This window comes from Pyrgilauda ruficollis, unplaced genomic scaffold (assembly GCF_017590135.1).
Source record: "Pyrgilauda ruficollis isolate IOZ18807 unplaced genomic scaffold, ASM1759013v1 scaffold139, whole genome shotgun sequence".
Classification (NCBI taxonomy): Eukaryota; Metazoa; Chordata; class Aves; order Passeriformes; family Passeridae; genus Pyrgilauda; species Pyrgilauda ruficollis.
The window spans coordinates 627702-642779 of record NW_024512432.1 but is presented as its reverse complement, the minus strand read 5'-3'; the positions used below and the strand labels follow the sequence as shown (position 1 = coordinate 642779).

The 15078-nt window shown below is 48.8% G+C and overlaps 1 protein-coding gene across 8 annotated transcripts in view; it reads right to left on the bottom strand.

Annotated features, from left to right (window-relative positions):
- Positions 1-15078, bottom strand: part of SLC4A4 (solute carrier family 4 member 4) — a 134970-nt gene that overhangs the window by 85932 nt on the left and 33960 nt on the right. For all 8 annotated transcript variants that reach the window (XM_041459670.1, XM_041459667.1, XM_041459673.1 and 5 more), the window contains exon 2: positions 6791-6864. In XM_041459670.1, the coding sequence (XP_041315604.1) occupies positions 6791-6864 (74 nt within the window). The remainder of the gene's footprint in view (positions 1-6790; positions 6865-15078) is intronic.

Sequence of the window (15078 nt, the reverse complement as noted above, 5' to 3'; positions counted from 1 at the left end):
TCAAGTGAGGATCACCATCAGCAAGGAACATGCAGTTGCTTAACCAAACAGGGAACTTGTGCAAAGATCATTTCATGTATTTGCATCACTGCCCTTCACCTCTTAACAGGCAGTCCTTGCCTGAAATGCCCATGAGGGGCAGGGAATGAGCTGTGCAGGGGAAGGCAGTGTGGAAATTGGAGCCCTTTTTCTCTTCTTCTGTTACACCAGGCTTCCAGCACTTCAGTATCTTCAAAAAGTCAGCATTCCCATGTAACAAAGCTATGGTTAGACAGAAGGGAAGTCTACCTAGCCATCTACCTAAAGCTTGCAGGAACTCCTTTGGAACTCCTCTGTTCCAAACAGATGATCCATGACCCAGACTGGACCTGCCAAATTCCTAACAAGAGTCAGAGGCCGCTCCAGCAAAGCACGTGTAACAGGTGAGTTAGATCTGAGCAACAGGATGGCTCTAAAAGACAGAGCTCACATAAATTCAAGCAAAAAATATCTAAACAGGAAAAAAAAATTTTAAAAATAATCTTCAATTTTCTTCCTGAGGATCTTAGAAAGCCTGCTTGTGTAGATGGAACAAAGTCAGGGAGGAGGCAGTGAACAAAGGGGTGGGCATTGTTCAGACAGAACAATGAACATGTGGTGGGGTATTCTCCCTGAGCTTTACGTAAGCCACTGCGAGACTCTTACCCACAGCCCTGTAAGCTGCTTTTCCTTCTCTCTTCTTTGGAGCTGTGAGAGGTTATAAAAGCCACCAAACCCGTCCTGCTGTGATCTGATCTGATCTGGCCAGAACTGCTTGGCTTCAATGGAAAGAAGAGTTGAAGAAGACTTGAAGAACAGAGGGCTCTGAGGAACAGGGCAGAGAAGGGGATCTGTGCTGGAGTGTTGGATTTAGCTCCTGGGAAGCTTTGGATTTTCTGGCATCCTTTAAAATTATGTCCCCTTCCAAAATGCTCCAAATGACCACTCAAGAGAACTGATCTCGGCTGAAAATCTTTCCCTGTTTCCATCTCATTAATTACCACGACTGAATGGATTGAGTACCAAGCTGTACTTGACACTCTGAGGCTCACAGGTGCAGGCAGGATTTCGACACTGCTCCAAGAGAAGTAAGAGCTGTGGTATGATGACTAAGGCACCCCAAGCTGCCTCCATTCTCTGGGAAAAGCCTCAAACCAGCCCTCTGCAAGCAATCCTCGATTCCAAGGCTGCAGTTTTACTGAAAGAGGTGTCAGAAGGCCATGGTGCCCACACAGAGGCTCCCCACGCCTCCCCAGCAGCACGTGCTTCCTTCAGGGAGTGCAGGAGTTCCCTGTGCCCCTTCTCAGCCTCTATTTCACTCTGGTGCTCTGCTACCAGAGTAGGAACATCACCAGAAGGAAAGGAGGGGACAGGGCTCCAGGAAGGCTGGGAGGATGCTCAAACCAGCAAGCTACAGCCCTAGCACCAGGTTAAGCCCAGCTTTGGCAGTTCTGGTACAAGAAGCACAGGTAGGAGAGGGAACAACACTCCCATGTGACCCAGCCCCAGCTCAGGCAACATGACCAACACATTTTGGGTTACCTTTAATTTTAAATGTCCTGGAAAAATCCAGGAGGGCTCACAAGCACATCTGGGACTCACATATGACAAGTGAGCAAAGGCTGTATCTGATTTTCCATCTCCATGCTGAACTGTTACATCCAGTGTTACTGCACCTTAAAAAAAGAGCTGTTGGGTAGAGGAAGATGGGAGCAGTCACACAAGCGTAGACTTGAATCCTGACTGAAATGAGAGCAGCTGCTCCCATCCAAGGCTGCAAGGGCCACCTTTCTAGCTGGCATGGGCCCTAACAAAGCTAGTTAGTTAGGTCAGAGAACTGATGATAGTTTCCAATCAGTCGGACTTGGTGATCTTAAAGCTCTGTTCCAGCTTCAATGATCCTGTGATTCCAAACTGACTGGAGCTGGGAAAAAACAAGTCACTGTCAGAATGGTATGGAAACACACTCCTTCACCTCGTGCTCAGCACATGCTGGCACAAAACTTCTCCCCACTGCAAAGCAACCACCACCTTCCCTGCACCATGGGCAGACCATGCCAGCTATTGACTCAGCTGCTCTCAGAACGTTTCCTCCACTTCTCCTGCCGGCACAGCCGGCTTATTGCTGCCTTATGTAAAGTCAGTTACCAGCCTCTGAACTCAGACTGCAGCTTTTCTCACTGAGCATGGAGTAGGCAGGCATCAGAAACCTCCTCAGCCCAGCCAATGCTGACTGCTGACAGCAGAGCAAGGACAGCGGCAGTGACCAGAACCAGAGCCCATGCAATGACCTGCTGGACGCTGCCGAGGGTAAGCACTCTCCTGAAAAGTGCCATGGGGAGTTAAAGCTGGAAAGGAAAGAATCTGGAGACCTGAAATCCTTCATCAGGGTGTTTCAAAGCTAGGAAGATCTAAACCACCTGTCTTGTTTTTACTTAGCTGTGTGGGGCACCACTGGGTTCCAAATTCCACCTGCCATTCCCAAGTTCATAGATTCACAGAATGGTCAGGGCTGAAGGGACCTCAAAGCTCCTTAGGGTCTCAGCACCCTCACAGGGAAGTTGTGCCAGCTGCTGTTTGGAAAGAGAGCACAAAGGCACTGCCTCAGTCCTCTGAGTTTGGCTTTTGTAGGAGTAAATCCCAGTTCAGTTTTACTGAAGCAAAACACAGCCTGGCTTGCTTCTACATATAAATTAAAGGCACCGAAGAACATTAATGAGCACATTCTGTGATCAGATTTTACCTGATTAATTTTTTTAATCACATTTATTTCAGAAGCAATAAAGACTTGGACATGAAACAGGTCACCTGGTTACTTCTGAAAATGGAGGAGGGTCTGCCTACAGTCACGGATCAAAAACAGAGGGCAGGGATGAGAGGAGAGAAAGAAATCCAAGTATATGGGCAAATACAGCTCATTTCTCCCACCATCAGCTGTTAATACAGGTAAAGATGTTCACAGTTATCTCTGCCCTTTTAACCTCTCTCCTCATTGATCCAACCATCAAGGACTAATCTTGGGCTTATGGCATCACACAGCTTTCTACCAGCAAAGTGCAATGACACAACCCGATCGAGAATAGAAAGCAAGGAGGAGGAAAGTGCTAAAATGGAACAAGTAGTTATGGAACATTGTTACAAAATCCCTGGGTTAGCCTCTCTGCAGAGCACTCTGCAGAGTAAATGCCACAACGACAACAGGACCCAGGAAAAGTTTCCCCTAACAGCATCTTCTCCTGAATTCACTCCCACAGCAGGGCTGAGAGGTGCTATGGAAAACCCTTAGCTTGCCCATCATTTGGAAGGCAGGACAGGTATGCTGCTCCCCCTTCCCTAAAACATGGAGCTGGGGCGCTCCTCAGGCTTTGCAGTGGAGTCATCAGACTTCAAATCCAGCATCCTCCACCCCACCACAGAGTCAAGGTGGCAGTGAGCCCGGGGGAAGTTCCACTTAGAGAGCCAAGAATACCTTATCTCGCAGGATAAGGTGGAGCTTTACTTTTCCCCTCTTGCAAAATCGGTTATTAAGTAATCTGTTTATGTCACACATACCAGCACTCCTCACAGGGGCATTACAGCAGCACAGTGTTACCTTCAAGGAAAGGAACGTGCAGTGCTCTAAATGAATGGGAAGGGTCCTCTCACATGGCTCAGGGCAGTGCCTCTCCCTGATTTCCCCCAGGAAAGCCAACTTGTACTTGCTTTCCTTCGTGCTCTGCCCTAGACCTGGGCAAACTGGGCTCTTCCAGCCAAGCAACTCCTCCTGACTAACACGCACCGAATCCGCCACCGAGCCCTCTCGTGGATCCAGGCAGCAGGGAGGAGCTGGAGTGGAGTAATTTCCAAATGTCAACAGCTGATATCACAGCAACACATTCCAGTGTAGGACCAGGGTGAGGTGCCACCTGAGGGACGGACTAAACAATCCCTGGAAGCAGGCCCAAAGGACATACCTCTGTCAGGTATGTACAGTTTCTGTTAATGCTACATTTACTCAGTGAGGGCACAAGAGACAATTGTCCCACCCTGAAAATATCTCAAAGCCTTCCTGACCAGAAATGCCCTCTTTTACCCCTCCTTAAAAAGCCAAGTCCTTCCCTCTCCCCCGCACCACTACATAACCAAATTGGTGGGTGATGTGGTTGGAGTTGCTATCTCCATCCCACAGACATCACTGACACAGTGAGCCATGTTCCTCTCTTCTCCCAAAGAACACGCCAAAGAGGGATGCTCAAACTGACACTGCAAAATTCTCTCTTTGCCTCTTTGAACTCAAAGCAACTTAAAAACAGCAAAAGCAGCCTGGTTCCAAGGCGTATTATAATCATCTGCTGGACACTTTCCCATTCTCTCCTGCTAACTCCTGCTGCCAGGGAATCCCTGAGTTCTACTGCCCTATCTCTTCTGATAAAGGTTACAGCTCCCCTTCTCCTCACAGAAGGAAAAGAAACAATCTCCTCTCCACTCACTTTCAGTGAAATTAAGTCTCTTGACAGACACTCGCCTCCTTTAAAACACCCCACTCTAAGTGCAGGAATCTAACAGGGACTTAAAAGCATCTGCACCAAGTGCCAGCCAAAGGTCTGCAACCTGACATCTTAGCCCTTCCACTGGATCTTAAGCTGACAGAAGGCAGGGTTAGGTTAGATTAGACACTGGGAGGAAATTCTTCCCCATGAGGGTGGGGAGGCCCTGGCACGGGGTGCCAGAGAAGCTGTGGCTGCCCCATTCCTGGAACTGCTGGACAAGCCTTGGAGCAACGAAGTGGAAGGTGTCCCTGCCCATGGCAGAGGGCTGGAACTGGAGATCATTTCCAACCACAACCACTCTGTGAGAGTCCAGTTGATCCCACACATGCAGCCCATGACTGCACACTGGATACACACACACATCACTGTGGAGAGACAGAGGCAGCCGAGCACACACAGAGAGCTGCAGAAACACTGAGGCTGGAAACATGGCGACAAATAAGATCTCTCCAAAGTGCCAAAGCCTTTAATGCTTACAGGCGCTGCTGCAGTGCCCCAGATCGCCAGGCACGCCGAGAATTCCGGGCTGTCCCGCTGTGCAGAGAGCAGAGCGGCTGAGCAGCGGCTCCCTGGCCGACCCACCCATGCACCAAACGTGCCCTGCTGCCCTGGCAGATGCCTCGGCCTTGGATCCTGGGTGATTTAGCTGGGCTGCTCGCAGGAGCCTGGCAGGAATCAGGCGCTGCCTTCAGCACTCCCGAGGGAATGAGCTGGCTGACAGCTCCGGGGCTCTCCGGAGGCTCAGCCCAGCAGCTCCAGCTCCAGGGGCCTGTCGAGTACAATTAGAAGCACTTGTTTCACCTCCGCTCCTCGCTCCCCCAGCGAGATGAGCTGTAACTGCTCTGTTAGCCCAGCTAAACCAAATGAGGATATCCACATCAGAACAAAGGATATCAACACCACAGCCACAAACAGTACTTCAGGCAGTAACCTGACAGTCAGAAGGACACTCCTGTGCTCATCACTGACCACCACTTGTACTCTGCTCCTGGAGCATCACACGTGGCCCTCGCACCTCAAAACAGCACGTAGCAACATTTAAGACAGTAAAACATAAAAGAAAATCCTCTCTCTCTCTCTTCTCAAATGCTTCTGCTGTGCCAAAGTGCCAGTTATTCCACAAGCAAAAGGCTAATACAAACCTGACCCTGCAGACAGCAAACAGCCTCATTAAACCCAATACGATGATTTATAGTGGCTGAGCACAGATTACTTCATTCCAGACAGGAAGAAAACACAGGCTTTTCGGTGGAAAGGACTGGCTTGGTTTGCTGCAAGTGTTCTAACTCCTCTTTTTAGAGACTATTTCCTCTGCTACTGCTGGATCCTTTCCTGTCCATTACTGGTGACAATGACATGGCTGTAACTCTACACCTTTCAACACATTTTCAGTCGAAAAGCCACAGGCATTTATTTGCAAATAAAGAAGTTAGAATAAAATTCTATCCTGAAGTCAGGAGGGGAAGGATAGTTCTGCAAGGTGAAATCCTCTCCCTTCTAGGTAAAGTCCTACCCTATCCTTCTCTCCTTCTTCTCCCCCACTAGTTTATCAAGCCCACAGACAACCAATCCTCAGAAAACAAGAAAAAGAGAATTTGCTGCTATTAACTCACTCCTATCAGCTTCACCATTTTCCAGGAAGAAACTTGAAGTAAACTCCTTTAAATTCCTTCTACCTTTGGGATTTCACAACATTTTTAGTTAGAGAGAAAACAGAAACACTTCCAAGGGAGTCTACTCTTTCCCTATAAAGTGAGGAAACTGTTTTCTCTGTTGAAAAGTTCTCCTTCAAGGGAAAACCCTTCTCTTTATACCTCCTGAGCACAAAGGATAACCCAGGCAAAGGTTCACTTCCTGCCTTAAGTCCACCCTGACACTTGGTACAAATTCTGCTGGTTTTCCCACTTGGCTTCTCCACCTGCCTCCACATTTCCAGGCTCACAGGCAAGCACTGCAAAACTATTCACAGGGGAAAGCAAAGCAAACAGCACTGGTGCTTCCCAGCCATTGTGCAAGGCACAGCAAACAGGACTTTGGGGGAGGTGGAAGCGTGTGCCGGCAGCGCGCAACAACGTTTGCTCCCGAACTGAAACAGAGCATTTCTCTAAAAAGTCACTTCTACCCCGACCAAGCCTGCCCATGTCTCAGTCAATTTTAGGTCCAAGTACTGGGCAAACCAAAGGCACCCACATAAAACACCAAAGCAAAGGCACCCTTCCTCCCCAGCAGTCCAGGTCTCTTACCTTCCACTTCTTCTTCATCACATACGTGTTTAAGGAAGGAAGCCCCTCTATCCAGTACTGCCTCGTCCTCCATCCTATAGTAATAGAAAAGAAAAAAGGAATGCTCAGACTTCTCCTGGAGCGAGCTGTTTGAACCAGCCCAAGTCCTGGGCAGGTTAACTTGCAAGCTGTTGTTCATGTTCCTGTGGGCACTCCAGTCCTCCTTCCAGTGCCTGCTGTTCCTTCATAGAGCTCCTTTCACATGGCGTTTGCTTTAAGCTGGCCTCACGTAGCTCCGATTCTGACCTTGAGAGGACATCAGTGGTGACAGGTGTGAACAAGGTAATCCCAGCTACAAGTCTTTGGGGGCTTTCCTGTTTGCTGTGTCTGGCTTTCCCCCCCCTCCTCTTTGCACAGCCCCGCGGGCAGGCTTGGGGCTGTCTGGGAGAGCTGCTGGGATGGCAGTTTGCCTCTGACGCCCAGCCGAGCGAGCGGCGCAGGGAGGGGAGCGGGCACACCCCACGGGGCCAGGGGCTCCGAGCACAGCCCCTGAGAGCAGCACAGCACACTTGTCTGCTGGGAGCCCGGCTTTGTGTCACATGTTGGCCTCACAGAAATCTGACATATGAGGATTATCCCGGGACCGAGCTACAGTAAGTCAGATCATCACAGCAGTCATTTATGTGTGTCACCCATTCATTCATCCATTTGGGGAAGGGTTTTAGTGGCTGCTGTCCTTCCCCTCCCCTTTTCTCTCCACCTCTGATCTGCCTCTGCGGACAGCAGAGACTCCTAATTCCACACTTCTGCCATCGCCGTGCTTCCGCAGAGCCGCCCAGGACTCCTGCTGCTGTGGTTCCCCCACAACATCAGAGCCTGCCTGCGTTCCGAGGCTACATCTGCAAATCCACTCTTGACAAGCAAATACAAAAATAATAAAGTAATAATAAACAAAATTGGAACTGTGTTAAATAATCTCCTTAGAGGCTAAGTACACATTTGCTGCTCACTACTGGGCAGTCGCCATGGGAGCTTTCTATCCTAATACAGCTGAGACCAAGCTGGTCACTTGTTTTCATACCAAAAATCAGACATAAAACAACATATTTTCCTCATTTTCCCTCAGGGAAATAGGAGCAAACTCAGTTCAGAGTGAGACAAGGCCTTCAAAACTTCTTCCCATCCATATTGCTTCCATTCAAGATCCTCTGAGAGCAGTAGCAGCAAACACCTGCAGATTATCTTAATGGAATATTCAAATTCAGGAGGGTACAAATACTGAACAGATGAATACCAAGAGTCCAGAATGCCTTAGGGTGTCTACCTTGCATGCCAATGCCTGGCCACCTAACTAGAAAATAAAAAATAAGACTCAGCCACAAAAGGAAGTACCGAGTCCCATTTCACAAAAGCAGTACCTCAGTAGCCACTCTCCCACCTCTGCCAAGTTGTCCTCCACAGCTTCAGCCAGCTCCTCCTTCACACAGGCTGTTTCTGCCTCAACTCCAGGAGCCAGAGGATTTGAAGCAGAATTTTCCCTGAGCTAGGAAAGGTGCCATTCCCCATGCAGCTGCTGCTGGGTGCAAAGGGGTGGGACGTGCTCCTTGCCAGCACCGCAGACCAAGCCAGCACTCAGGCACACATCAGCCTCCCCTGAAAGCTCCAGCTCTTCATTAAATTATTTAAGGCTATTTATGCGTCTTTTCTAAGGCAACAGAAGGGAACATATCCCAGGGATACTCTTGCCTGTTTGCAATGATTGTAAAGGCACAACCCCATATTTTTTTAATTATTTTTTCCTGCAAAGCAGCACAGTAGCTCCTTGCTATAAACACAACTGGAAACATCTGGAACAGATGGGACTGGATTTCCAGACCAAACACAAACTACAGGAACTTTATTCCCCTGTAAAGTCTGTACTTACCCTGGCATCCAGCTCCCTTCCCTGAGCACCCACACATGTGAAGGTGTGTAACACACCTGTGTGTCCCACAGCTCTGCCCAACACTGTGTGCCACAGCCAGCTCCTCCAGCCCAGGCAGCACCAGCCCAGGCATGGAGCAACTGAGAAGAAGCAGCAGCATGGCGGAGCAGAGAAAGGCAAAGGATGGGAGCAATTTCCACTGCCTGCAATGGATACAGTGCTGAGAACCAATCTCCCTGGTTGAAGGTGTGCTCATCCTCCCCAGGGCAGCAGAGCACCCTCCCAAGCATCACCCTGACAGTGCTGAGCATCCACAGCAGTGGGAATGGCCCCCACCTTCCCAGGAACATCACCTTGCCAGCCTGGAGTGGGTTTATCACATTTAACAGCCATGCTTTTTTAGCTCCAGAGGGCTGGAAAACTGATCAGCAAGACTGATGCTTTCCCTGAAACATGTATCTGAAGGAGCTGGGGGGTTTAGAGGGCCAGGAATAGAGCTTGGGTTGCCTTGGCACAGCGCCCCGGCTCTAATCCACAGGAGTTTAGTGATTAGACTCCAAGCACCACCTCCCTTGACTTGGTCTTTTCTGCCCTTCTCAGATTATCACAGGATTTCTGTGGGCCAAAATCTAGCAAGAAAACATCCTTTACCAATTTGCATGGGGAAATTATTTCAGCCTCCTGGAATTTTCCAAATACCGCGAAACGGGAGCTGCAGAAATTAAAAAGAAAAAAAAACAGTGATGCAGAACAACAAGAAAATCTTCCCTTGAGTCTTCAGGGAAGACTCCTGTAGGTGAAGCACTGCAGCAAGACCATTATCCCATGGAAGACACACATGGACTGGAGAGAAGAAAGCATGGAAAAAATTTCAGGGCCTCTGAAGAGAAATGTGCCTCCAGTGAAGCCTGGTTTACCAACTCCTTGTTGGAAGGTAAAGGGGTTTTCAGGCATTTCTTGTCTAGATCCACATCCTCATGACTGCTGCTGCAACATTTTGGAAACAAACCTAAAAACCAAAAAAAAAATTAAAAAATACCGAGCTTCTATTTTCAGGGTCTAACAGAACATACTCCAGTGAAAAAAACATGAACTGCTTGAGTAACCGGCCTCTCTGGGCCTATGATGAGATCAGTGCCAAACATTTTTAGAAATGATGTTATGTGTCAATAGGATTTGAACAAGAGTCACACACGGCCAGCAGCAACTCTGCTCTGCCTGCAAGGCGCCGGCAGATACGGTTCACAGGAATATTCTGCCCAGCTACTCAGGAAGAACAAGACCAATTTAGTACTAGCAGGGATCCTGGACTGGCTAATGGCTGCGCTCATCTGGCAGCATCTGTTCTGCTCATCACAACATGAATTCTTCCTGCGGGTCCCCGGCTGCAGCACCAAACACTCGCAGCGCATCTTCCAGGCAAAGCAGCGCGTAAGCTCGGAGTTAGCGATCCCAGCGCTGCTCCAGGCAAAGCAGGCCGGCCGCCAGCTCCCCCGGGAGATGGAGTGCTGCCACCGCACGGCTGCTCAGCTCCAGAGCTGCCAAACTTGGAAGAGCGAGGCCAGGAGAGAGGGAAAGTGGTGTTTGGCGTAAATAAAAAGGACTGATGTGGCAACACGAGATGTTGCGCCGAGTCACAACTCGCCGCAGTGAATAAATGCCTAACAGAGCTGGGGAGCCAGAGGGGAGAGTTCCCGCTCACTGATAAGCTTTTACGATTCTGCCCATTTCCAACGGCTTTTGCAACCAGGAAGAAACCCCAACAAACCCTGAACTGCACCAGGAAAAAGAAACGGAGCCAGTTCCGTAACTGGAGCAGCGTAACACAGAGCCGTGAGAAAGTCATGGGTCAAGGGCTGGGGGAGGAGGGAGCAGTGCCAGCCACAGAGCAGCAGCACGGGGCATCGTGGGCTGAGCTGTTTGGCACGTCCCAAATCCCACAAAGTTTACCCCTGGATCCACCACAATTACAAAAGGAGGGACTTGTTCTTGTAGGAAACATCCACAACCCCACACTGCTCCCCACAGGTGTAACCAGCACTACTTGTGACAACCAGCATCATCCAGCCTTCAAGTCCAGATGGATCAGCCAGACCTGAAGGCTCCCAGAGAGGGGACCTGGACACGAGCAGAGACAAGAGCCACCACCAGTGACACCCAGTGCCCTCACCAAGCCACCCAGGTTAGATGCCAAGTGCAGGAATGAGTCAGCAAGCCAAACAGGCTGCTTCTGTCAGAGGGCTGAGGGGAGACAGAGATAACACTAGCCCTTCTCTCTGCAACCTGTGAAGCGTTCAGACACTGCCATTGTAGTGAACAAGTAAACAGGAAACCAGGAAGGAGACTTGGTCCCAGCTGATGCTCTCACAGCCCATACGCAAATGCGTGAATAAACAGAGCTAATGTGACCAATTCCTTTTTAGGGCCCTGATGTGCTCTGGTTTTCTCACATACTTGCATATGGGGCTCTATCACACAGAAAAAAAGAGCTTCTGACTATGCTCAGCACAGCCTGGTTGATGCACTTTTGGAACATGTTGCCAAATTTATCCTGGATGCATTTTCCCCTGTCAGCTCTAAAGCAGCATTTATTTACAAGCTTTCTCAGCAAAAGGCTGTACTCACCCGGAGCAAAGCAGGACAGAACCCTCTGCTTCGCACACAAAGAGCTTGCACCGTAATATTTATAAACCAAATAAATTCCCAATTCAGTCACCTCATTAGGTGAAATGTTTCCCTCTACGGAGGTGTTCTCAGGGATTGAAATTAAGTCCTGTGACAGGATTTAAATAGGAGTCTCAGTTCTTGAGTAAATCTTGTTTTCAAAACTCTTACAGACTGGAACGTCAAGAACTCTAAATGTTTTATCTCAGCTCACAGGTGAAGTCAGTGAGAGCACCTTCCTGAAACCAAGATAAAAACCATTTGAATTCATGATGGCAAAGTAAGTTCTATCACCTGGATTTCAATTTTGGTCTCCGACAACTTCGGAAGAACTCTTGAAGCTGGATGTGTTCCAAAAATGAAGCAACTACCAGGAAAAGCAATTAGGAGTGAATGAAGTTACAGCTTTCTTCTGCACAAACAATGAAGTAACACTATCAAAACACAGGGAAATATAAGGGGAACACTGCCACTGGATGCCTGGGCAGGTGTAACAGTTGAAGACTTTGCCTCCTTGTGATTACATGACTTACCATAAAATGACATGACTATAAAAACTGATACAGTCAGCTGCCTCTTCAGCTGGGGACTCTGCAACAAGAAGGCTGCCTTGCACTCCAGCTTCATTTGAGAACTGCAGGATCTCAGTGCAAGCCCCTCTCCAGGACAGGGTGAACCTCTGCTGCCGAGGTCCTGGCTCCTGACACATCCCACATCCACTGCTGTATTTCATGGAGCTACAGCCAGGAAAGGTACAGAGACACCCTGTAAGGGATTCGAGCTTGAGCTTTGGCAGGAGCTTTGGGGGATGGAATCAAATAGATGCATCCACAGGAAGAAATGATTCTGGACTGCAAATATTATGAATGTATCTGTTTGAGGATAACATAAACCAGACATTTTCATAGCTTTGTTTTCTGGAAGGGATGAAATAGAAATCACAAAAAAAGCTGTCTCTAGAGGCAGAGTGGCATCAGGTTTTAAACCCATAGGCAGCAGTGGATTTTTCCTAAAAATTATTATTTCAAGCCAGCCTGAAGCATCTAATCTATTTTTGGCTATTTATTACCGTGACAATGTCATGTCCTGCAATTTTTTTGTTACAGTTTTATGCCTGAGAGGCAACTTCTTACTTGACCGTGTGTCTGTTTGAAACCAATGCTGATTTGTACAATAGCTGCTCCTTGTTCCAGCCTCCTCTAAGAGCTCTTTTTGAGGAATCTGTGACTAAGTGTGCTGTGTCACACACAGGAGCAGGTACCATGGGCTAAGAAGCAGAGCAACGTTTCAAGTGTGTATTTTACATCAGCTTAGCACACAAATTTTCAAAGTACAGGAGATCTGGATACACCTACAGAGAAACCTGAACAAAGAAACAGCAACTGGAGGAAACTTCCAGCATTTGCTGCATACTGCTCACCTGGAAACTCCAAAAGCAAGGCATGGGAAGCCTGATCCTGAGGCAAATTCCCAACTATGAATGAGGATGTTAGAGTGGGCAGCTTGGTCGTGTGTCTCAAAGCAGAGTTATCTGGGCTGGGCGGCGCTGGGTTTAAGTCCTTTTCCCACTGAGCAAAGGAACAGGCAGTGTGTACAATGAGGGGTGGGGCAGCACACCACTGGCACCACTCACCCAGGGCTGCCTTTCCCCAGGGAAAACAGCCCAGCACGCTCAATCCTGGCTTCCCAGCAAGCAGCTAGCTCCTGCACTTCTGCTCTCCTGTGACTGCTTTGGTGGGGAAAGTTCTCCGTAACAATCACACCAGCTCACAGCTTAATTTCACCTCTGTAATCACAGTCTGAAGCTTTTCCCTTTCCTCAGGGCTTCAGACTGTCAAGTGCACAACTCCTAGAGCTGCATATTGTCCCACCAACCACCTCCAAGACGCTGAAGCCCCTCTAAAAGCATCATAAATCTCTGGACCACTGATGGTAACATGGGAACAGAGCGTGTGCTGGCTTCCTGCTGCAAGGAGGACAGGCAAGACCTGATCCAGCACAATCCAGATCTGAGCTCTGGCTGGCAGAGGCAAAAAGCCTGGTTGTATAAAACATTTTGGACATATCTGAAGCAGCCAAGGGAGCTAATGCACTCTCAGCACTTCCCAGAGTGCAGGCACAGCGTTTCTGATCCAGTTCTTGGCATTCTGAAGCGATACGTGGATTCACAATATGCCGGTTTCAAAAACATAATCCAGCATAAGGGATATTTTTAACATGGATCATTTTGGGAATCTGCTTAACTACTGCCATGGTGTTACACAAGCAGGAACTCCCCAAACTTTACCTGGTTACTAGATGATGGTCTCTAAAATTGCAATTCTTCCACCTTGGAGCGGTTGCTCCAAAGTAAGAAGGGATGTGATACCACTTGAGTTCACCTACAAAGGAGTGTGGAGAGAGCACACAGCTGTAAAACTAAAACAGAAGGGCAAAGCCATCCGAACCAAATGCCAACACACACACAAGACTCAGGCAAAAGAAAGGACTCCAAAAATATTACACAAGGGGAAAAAAGCGGGGGGCTTTGGAGCTCATCCTCCCTTGAAAGCCAACTGCTCATCCAGAAGACGTTATAGCGACCATTCCCAGGGTGATGAGACAAAAATCTCTGCTGAGGAAGGTCACTGGCATTGGTCCTGGTGCATGCATCAAATCCTAATTCAATAATAGTCACTCTAAACTAATGCAGACCTGAGAGCCAGAAACACAAACAGCCAGATTTCAAACTAAATGCCCTTCCTGCCTTCACTGGGAAGAAAAAAAATTAAAAACACCAACCGAAATCGAGAGGAAAGAAAAAAAAACAAACCAAAACACAAAACCACCCCAAAAAACACAAAACCACAAGCCAATGGAAGCTTAGTGAAGATAAAGAAACGCTTCCTGACAGAAGAGGAGAGGGGAATGAAATGCAAAAGCCAGTTATTTTATAACTTGAGACTGAACTGAAAAAAAAGAATTTCCTCACTTCCACCAATTTAAGCTCCAGTCAGAAGAGAGTCAGTCACAGCCCAGAGCAGCAAGGACCCAGGTAGCCAATCTGTCTCCCAAGAGTGCCAAGTGCTCAAGAAAACACTGATGACACCAGCACAAGCCACAGAGCCAGAAGGATACAGGTCCCTCACAAGTGATACCCACGAGGATCACTAAGCAGAAACACAACTCCAAGTGACAATTCCCTTCCACACAGCCACAGATCGTGCTGCTGCTCCTGGGAAAGCATCTGCTGTGCCTTCTGGGGGCTGTCATCAGGTTGTTGGGACAACCATATGCATGGTGCCTGGCTATCACTAACCAGTGACATTACATATTATACCTACAGGCAGGAAAACTTCCCCTCCTCAAAATTCCACGCGGTATCAGAGGGGCAGGGTGGTAGGAAACAGCTGTTCCATAGCACTGGCATTCCAGATATGGCACAGTCTGGGGGAACCTCACTGCCACGGCCACAGAGAGCTCATCCACAGTGCCTGCAGAGCAAGCAAAGGGGGATTTTGTACACCTCTAAGGGAAGAGGTCACGGAGCACAGCCTCACCTTCAGGTGCCCCTTGCCCCTCCGCGCTGAGCAGCGCGTCGTGCTGACCCACTTGACACCTCAGCCGGGGCGCGTGATGCCGGCGAGGAGCAGCCCGAGCCCGTGATCTTTACGCTCAGCCCTGCACACCAATTAGTCATTAATAAGGGCCTGGCCCGGGGCAGGCGGGGGCACATGATCGC